General features: G+C 44.8%; 1 protein-coding gene across 1 annotated transcript in view; it reads left to right on the top strand.

Annotated features, from left to right (window-relative positions):
* Positions 1-6577: 6577 nt before the first annotated feature.
* The window catches only part of CCDC80 (coiled-coil domain containing 80), a 36888-nt gene continuing 34793 nt past the window's right edge, over positions 6578-8672 (top strand). The window contains exons 1-2 of the mRNA XM_005873338.2: positions 6578-7360; positions 7781-8670. Coding sequence (XP_005873400.1) covers positions 7792-8670 — 879 coding nt within the window. The 5' untranslated portion in view covers positions 6578-7360; positions 7781-7791. The remainder of the gene's footprint in view (positions 7361-7780; positions 8671-8672) is intronic.

An 8672-nucleotide genomic window follows, 5' to 3' on the forward strand; every position in this document is an offset into this window, starting at 1 on the left:
GATAATATAAAAAAAAAAAAAAACTAGAGGCCCAGTGCATGAAATTCGTGCACGGGTAGGGTCTCTAGCAGCTGTCAGCTGCCGGCTGGGGCCTCCCTTCCCCAGCTGCTGGCTGCCAGCCAGGGTCTTCCTTTGTTCCGTGCCACCCCTGGTGGTCAGCGCACATCATAATGAGCGATCGAACTCCAGGTTGGTCGAACTCCCAAGGAGACACTTTGCATGTTAGGCTTTTATATAGAGAGATAGATACTTACTTTGCTTCAATTTCACAATTCCATAATTCAATGCAAGTATAAGATTCAATTTTTATGATTTATAGTGCGATACTTTGCTTCAATTTCACAATTCCATAATTCATGCAAGTATAAGATTCAATTTTTATGATTTATAGTGCTATTTCTTCTGTTGCTATTATTAGTATTTAATGAATAGAGATTAAGTGACCCTCTACTGCCAATAGAAGTGTAGATATTTTTCCTTCTGTCCTTCTTTCTTTAAAGTGATAAGTTATAGTTGGATTGCCTTCTGGTGTTTTGCTGACTCTTCTAACTGTATTTGATTGGTACACACTTAAAAGTTTTTTGCTTTCACTATAGGCAGGGTGCAAAGAAAAAGGCAAAGTAAATGGAAGGTTGCTCCATGTTCTCCACAGCTTAAAGATTTGGGAAGAACAAGAACCCATATTTGAAGGTCAAAACAATCAGAAGAGTGATGCTCTACAAAATATCTTCTCAGAGAGAGGTGAGTGGTTTATGTTGGAGCTTCAGGGGAAATCCTGTGACAGAGATAGTATAGGGTCCAGATATTAAAGAATGAACTGCACATTGATATGTGTGGTAAGAACCTGTGGAGAAAGGGTCAGAGGTGACATGTCGTTCAAGCTGTGGGCAAGTGAAAACCACCATGTGCTCCTTCCTTTCTCCCACCACAGCAGTCACTCCTCCTCCACATCCTTTACTCTTCTCATCTTCTAAAGGTTGTTCCCCAGGTGAGAGGACTCTTCATCTTCACCTGTACTCACTCCTTAAGTAACTTTTTTCCAGCCTCACGTTTTAAATAGCCTTCCAATGTTATAGTTCCAGCCCTAGTCTTCCTTGAAATCCAGACTCATGTACCAACTGGCTGCTCAAGCTCTGTGCCAGAATGTCTGACAGGATTTTCAGACAAAACATTTGATTATCTCTGCCCCAAACAACTCCCATCAGCTCTGGCTTCAACACATATACCAAAGAGGATGACTTTTCTGCACTTACCCTGCTACTGGCACCCTAAATCAAGCTACTGTACCTTTCACTTGACTAGTACATTCTCTCCCTAACTGGTCTTTCCAAGGCCATTCTGGCCGCCCCATACTCTATTCCCTTTAAAGTAATCCCTTTAACTTATATTTCAAGTCTTGCTACATCCTTTCTTAAAATCCTTCAGCATCACTCTCCTGAGACACACTTGTGAAGCAATCCCTGCTTCAATGCCTGTGTATTTGCTGTTCCCTCTACTTAGAATGTTCTTCGCCCCTCCACTACTTGAGTGACTGGCTTCCCTAGCTTCGCTTAGGACCATTATGCTTGACCCTTATCTAAAATGGCTTCCTTCTCTTCATCACCATTCACTCCCTTCCCTTTTAAAAAGTGCCTCCCAAGCATGTATCTAGGTGTAGGCATATATAGTTTTTGTTTATATTCTATTGTTTGTTTTCTACCACTGGAATATAAGCTCCATGAGGTCAGGAGCTCATTCATATTAATGCCTGGCATTGAATACATGTTTGTTCAGTGAACGTATTGAGATCTTGTTGGTTAACCCCTCCTTATGTCAGGTGATGTTCTGAGCGATGCAATCAAAACCTGGGGTAAAAGGTCAATACGGAAAAACAAGAAGTGAAAGCCAAGGCAATCCTAGCAGGGCCGGTGCAAGATGGGAACTGGGAAATGAGAATGAGAGGACTGTCAGACAATCTAGCACATCCTGCCAGACAGAGTGTCTTGGGCTCTTATGGACGAGTGAACTCTGAGGCCAGGGGAACAACCATGCAAGATTTTCCAGGTGCCACACAGTGGCTGCCATGGGAAGCCTCTTTCTGGGTAAAACCTGCTCCAACAATCAAAGAAGCGAACCCCTCGGACAGGAATAAACTCTGTGCACATTGGCTACAGCCATGTCAGCACTGACTTTTACATAATGAAAGGTCAGCAGTGCTGCTGCAGAGAGTACAATTAACTAGTATTTGTTTATCTTTTCCACTGGACTGTGAGCTTCTAAAGGGAAGAGACTCTCTGATTCTCTATCATTCCTGGTACAAAGTCTGCACTCTTGGAGAACTTTTGAGAGAAAGGCTGAAAGAAGGGAGAAGGAAAATGGATCACGACTCTTCTTGGCTATCCCTAAGAGAATGGAGGGCAGCATAATCAAAATTGTCCCTTCAAATCTGATTGATATAAATCTTTTTTATACTTTAAATGACCAACGGTTAAGACTTTGAACCCCGTACTGTCCATCTCTTCCCAGCCTAGAATCAACTCTCCCAAGCAGCAAATCGATACACCCACAAGTTTACACTGCTCTCACAGAATGGCAACCAATGAAAATAGGAACTTTAAATCACTGATGTAAACATTTTTAAAGGAGCCATTAGTTCATTTAAATAGCTCCTTAATCTCTGCTAGGGCAAGATCCTTCAATTTGTTCTAATTAGGAGTTTGACAACTTCTTAATTAAACAACTTTCCACCTAGAAAAAAAGTGCCTCCAAGATTTTTCCAATAAACTCTAAAGTAATTAAAAACAAATGAATAAAACAGAATATTAAAACTGTTCTTCCAAATAGTTTTGGTCACTGTTCTATCAGGTAACTTTGTTTGTATTTATTTATTTATTTAAAGTAAACATATCCTTCAACTTTGGGTTAAATGTGACCTGTTGACATTTCAAAGCCATTTCAGACGAGGTTACCCTTTCTCAGAGCTTCTCTGGGCTGTGGCAGCATCCTGAAGTAGTAAATGGTCATTGTGGGCTTTCCCCTTGACCTTGCAGTTTATCTCTTCAGTGTGTCCTACTCTGTGAATACTGAGAAGAGAATTCTTTTTTATTCTGAAAGACAAGTGTGGCTTAAGACTGGACATCGAGTAAAGTCTGCAAATGGAAAGAAAAAGCATGTAGCATTATCCTCAACTTGAATATTGTTTGTGTCTCTGCCACAGAAGTGTGGTAAAATGGCTCTGCTGGGGGAGACAGAGCAGAAGAGGTGGTTTCCCTCCAAGACCACACTGAAGAGCTTGTATTTTGCCTCCTTTTCTTTCCCCCCATTCCCCTCTTAAGCAAAGAGTTTCCTCGGGCAATAGAACAATGTTTTGATTCCAGTTCAGTAACACCCACCAAGAATTACTCTGTGCAAGGGAATAAACTCTGTGTGACAGAAACCATGGTTTCTCTAGGGTGCCTGGGACATAGTTCCCTGAGTCTTGGTCCTAGGTTGCTGAGGACTTAGGTCAGTGTGGGTCTGATCAGTTAGCACACCCCCTTCTGGATGCCACCTTACATTTACTCTGATTTTCATCAAAATTGCTGTATCTCTAAAGCAATTTTGTTTTGCACATTCTGGCCTTTCTTCCCTCCAAATTACTCTGCAACCAATGTCAGGTAGTTTCTTGTCAATGAATTCCAAAATTAGCACTTCTAAAATCTACTTTTGAATTTTATTTCTTTTGCCTTTCTTTGACTCAGCATAAATATCTCTCTCTCTCTCTCTCTCTCTCTCTCTCTCTCTCATTTTTCTTGCTCGTCTCTGCTAATTAGTTAATGTTTCTTAGGTTACAGAAAAGATGGAAAGGTCTAAGTAGGGGACTTTTTAATACATGGCTTTTAAATAATGGACTATAAGCCCCATTTTGAAGCCCCACTGAGGATCCCCACTTTGCCAGTGTGTCTGTGTGGGGGGTGGGAAAGCATTAGGGAGACACCAAGATGGTAGTATTAGGCCCTCTCCCATATATGTGTTGAGCGCGCCATCTGGTGGCTGAGAATTACAGAAGGGAAGAAAACCTGAAGCTCCCAGGAAGACACACAGCTCAGGGTTGGGCTGGCTTCCCCTCTTAATGAAATTCTGGTCACTAAAGTGTCTGTATTAGAACTTTACTAGTTGCACAGGTGACAAATGTGGTGCACATTGTTAGGTGGCTGGTGGAAGACTTGTGATATTTAAGAAAAAGGACAAGGCTTTAAGGACCTATAAAGAAAGGTAAAAACTACTACTACAAAATTACTCTGGAAAGTAAGATTCTAAAAGTATAATAAGTGCTGTGGTTGAGTAAACAAATGAGATTCATCTATGAATATGGGAAATATAAAAAGGTATTAAAGGAAGAGAAATAAGAGAACGTATGGGAAGAAAATAAAAGGGGGAGGCAGGAGAACACATGTTTTGTAGGTGGGTCAATTTTACCACTACCACTTACATTTGTGTGAGAGTAGGGAATGTATTTAATCTCCCTAGGCCTCAGTTTGTCCAATGGGAATAATTCTACCTATCTCCTAGGGATATTAGGAAGATTAGATAAAAGAATATATGAAAGTGCCAAGCCCAGAGCCTCACCTAAAAATGCTCAATAAATGATAGTTGTTATTAGTAAGGAGAATAGAAAGAAGACCTTGAAAGGGATAGTACAGAACACACTATGTTTTGAGAAAGGAAATAACATCCAGGACTGTATAACAAGCATGCCAAACTCAAAGGCTAACACGGGCCAAATAAACAAGGTTTAAGTTTATGTGAGCCGCAAAAAAACAAAAGCTTCAATTTTCATAGAAACATAGGTTTATTTTGATAGAGACATGCTGAATACAAAGGGCTGAAATAAATGAGTAATCATTAACATAGAATAATAGAACATTTTAATAAAAATTAATATTTTTTCTTGAATATTAACTTGCACAAATGAATAAGTGTAACGCAAATAAACCTATTTTTCTTGTTCTCCGAAAGTGAAATATTTCCTGTTGCATGCACCAAACAGGTAAGTACAAGACTAATGACATGGCAATTGGCTGCTAAAATATTTGCTGCTAGTATTGGTGGAGAGAAATGGTGCGCCTGCACATAAGGTGCGTAAAGGAAATGAAAGCAACATGATTATAGTAATCAGTCATTAGCAAGTGTTGTAGTTTGTTATTAATAATTATGTATAACAAGATATTGTAAAAATTAAGTTACGAAATTTTTATTAAAATGTTTCTTACATATCGTTATATTGGCTGGGCCGCAAAAATATTCATTGTGGGCCGCATGGGGCCTGCGGGCCGCAAGTTTGACATGCTTGCTGTATAACTTAGCACAGGCATTTGATCAACGTAAGAGGTGAAGCCCATGAAAGGAAACACCTTCTCCGACTGGACAAAGAGTCTGTGTCTGAAGCCCACCTTCGTTGCTGCCGTCACAAGGGTTTGTGAGGGCTCCACAGCAGGGCCTTCCCTCTGGGCACCCCTTGGTCCTCAAGCTGTGGGCTGAGTGCCTTCCCCTCAACCCCCTACAGGTATTCAATTCTGTGCTGGGAGCTTATGTGAAGGAAAGGCATATGACCCATTGGAGATGGGCTGATCAAGGGGTAGCCACAAAGGAGCAGGCTTTATTCTGTGAGAGTCGCCACTGGCATGGCCTAGTTTGCAAAGGGCATTCTGAGAACCCTGGCTCACCACGGTCTCTGGTAATTCATACCGATGGAATTCTCTTAGAAAAGCTGGACAAAATGTTTGTATAACCTGAGGCACCTTTCCACCCATCTAAAAGCTGAATCCCTATGACAGACTCAGGAGGTGAACACAGCTACCTCAGTCTCTGTGGAACCTGATAAGGCTATTTCGAAGGATTGTCTAAAGCCCTATAGATACCTGAAGCTTTTGGAGAGTAACACACACACACACACACACACACACACAGACATAGCTACCTCAGTCTCTGTGGAACCTGATATGGCTATTTCGAAGGATTGTCTATAGCCCTATAGATACCTGAAGCTTTTGGAGAGCAACACACACACACACACACACACACACACACACACACACACTCATGCCTCTGAGGAGGGTCTTAGCCTACCATTTCTAGGCAGAACCCAGAACTGTGCCCCTCCCCTGATGCAATGGCCGACTGGTCTCAGGGGAACAACAGCTATTGCCTGCATTTCTAACCTTTTACCAGCTTTCTTCCATGCCAAGGAGAAAACTAGGAGCAAGAATACAGTAATATGATCTCCAATTAGCATAAAATAAAAACAACCCAGTCATGTTTTCCATGAGCTTTTCCAACCTCAAACTAAATGCATGAAGCAGGGAGAAAAAGATAAAAATATATTCATGGAACTATAAATATATATATGCTATCTCTGTGTGTGCAGCCAAGCACCCTGACCCAAATGATTATCTGTCTCTAGGAAAACCAAGCAGAAATCTGAGAATTTTCCAGTCCCGAAGTGCAGTGTGAGTACAGACGGCGAGGGAGAATATCCTGATTACTCGGGATAGAAGGGGTTAAGTCCTCAGCCATCCTATTCTAAAGTGATTTATGATGATGGGTAGTGTTTCAAAACTTTCCCCCACCCAAAGAACAGCCTCTCCCTCCTCACCGAGTCCACTCTCAACGTGCTGAAATGGGAAGGAGGCGGTGTTTTGCTGATCTGTTAAATTCTTAGTGAAGTTCCCTTGATTTCCAGTGGCTGCTGTTGTTTGAGTTTGGTTTGGATAAAAACTGAGGTTGTCCTGGCATTCCTGGGACTGAATCCAGGCAAGAGGAAGAAGAAAACGAAGGAGAAGGAAACGAGGAGGGGGAAAAAGGTGGGGAGAAAGAAAGGGAGGAGAGAGGCGCAGGGAAAGAGAAAAAGCCTACTTTCAACATCACATTCCTGTGTTTTCCCTCAGCCTGGAAAACATATCAATCCCAGTGCCTTTCTGCTCGGAAACAAAGGGACTAAGCCAGACGGTGGGGGAAAGGGTGATAAGAAGGATCCTGGAACTCTAAAGAGAGCAAAGAGGGAGACGCAGGGGCTTCCTGTCTGTCCGCACAGGGATTGGCACACACAGACACAAGACACAGCAGGAAGGACAGAAAAATGGAGATGCACAGACGTAAAAGGACAGCTCCTGTCACCTCATCCTACTTGTCAAGAAGGTAAAGAGACAGCCTGAGAGAAAAGAAGAGAGCCGCTGAGCCCTCAGGTCAGGACAGGCGACCGGAGCTGGAGCTGCAGCGCGCCCCAGCCTCGCGAAGGAGACAGAGGGTTGGGAGGAAAAGCATTTCATCTAGGAAACTGTCCTGGGACCACACTTCAGATTGCGCTTTAAACCCCCGGCATTCCATCTCCATGAGCCACAGTGTAAGTGTACAAGCCTTTCTGTCTTTGGTGTGATTGTTTCTTTGTTGCTTGTTTGAAGAAATGAAATGAGACTCTTGTCATAATTAATATGCTCGGTGTGCATTTTCTCTGGAGCATCAGAGAGTCAGATGAAAGGGTGCGAGCACGCCGAATGGGGCACCGAGTTGGGTTTCCTGCTCAATGTAACTGTCTCTGCTCAGTGCTGACAAATTATAGGGGCTTACAAGTAACAGGATCTCAATCCTATTTTCCATTCCCCATGACCTCCCTCCTTATTCTTCTCTAACCACCCCTTCCCTTCCTCCAGTCTTTGGCCAAATTGGAGAAAGGGAAAATGCCCAGCTGTTTGCAATTAAATAATTTTCTTTCTTTTCTCCCCTTCCTCTCCCCTGTTGTCTTTGACCTCGCTGCCTCTCAAAGTGGATTGCACAATGACATGGAGAATGGGACCCAGTTTCACCATGCTGGTGGCCATGTGGCTGGTGTGTGGGTCAGAACCCCACCCCCAGGCGATGAATGGAGGGGGCCATGGAGGACAGAAAGCGCCTCTGGTCCCCCCAGTCCACAGAAGGCCCGCTCGGCTGCTGAGGCACACGGGGAGGTCTCAGGGAATGGAGAGAACCGCGCCGGGAGAAGGACACCTTCAGCCTCTCCAAAGAAGGCGCAGCGTGCCGGTGCTGAGAATAGCTCATGAGAAGGCCCCGCCAGCCCCGCTGGACGTCCATGGGGCTCGGGGGAGACCGGAGCGGAGACCAGCAGCCCGGGCTTCTCCCCGGGAGATGGTCCGAGATGAGGGGTCCTTGGCTCGGTCCAGAATGCTGCGCTTCCCCTCGGGGTCCAGCTCGCCCAACATCCTGGCCAGCTTCGCGGGGAAGAACCGCGTGTGGGTCATCTCGGCCCCCCACGCCTCGGAGGGCTACTACCGCCTGATGATGAGCCTCCTGAAGGACGACGTGTACTGCGAGCTGGCGGAGAGGCACATCCAGCAGATCGTGCTGTTCCACCAGGCGGGCGAGGAGGGCGGCAAGGTGCGCAGGATCACCAGCGAGGGCCGCGTGCTGGAGCAGCCGCTGGACCCCGGCCTCATCCCCAAGCTCATGAGCTTCCTGAAGCTGGAGAGGGGCAAGTTCGGCATGGTGCTGCTGAAGAAGACGCTGCAGGTGGAGGAGCGCTACCCGTACCCCGTCCGGCTGGAGGCCATGTACGAGGTCATCGACCAGGGCCCCATCCGCAGGATCGAGAAGGTCCGGCAGAAGGGCTTCGTGCAGAAGTGCAAGGCCTCGGGGGTGGAGGGCCAGGTGGTGGAGGAGGG

This window comes from Myotis brandtii, unplaced genomic scaffold (assembly GCF_000412655.1).
Source record: "Myotis brandtii unplaced genomic scaffold, ASM41265v1 scaffold406, whole genome shotgun sequence".
NCBI lineage: Eukaryota > Metazoa > Chordata > Mammalia > Chiroptera > Vespertilionidae > Myotis > Myotis brandtii.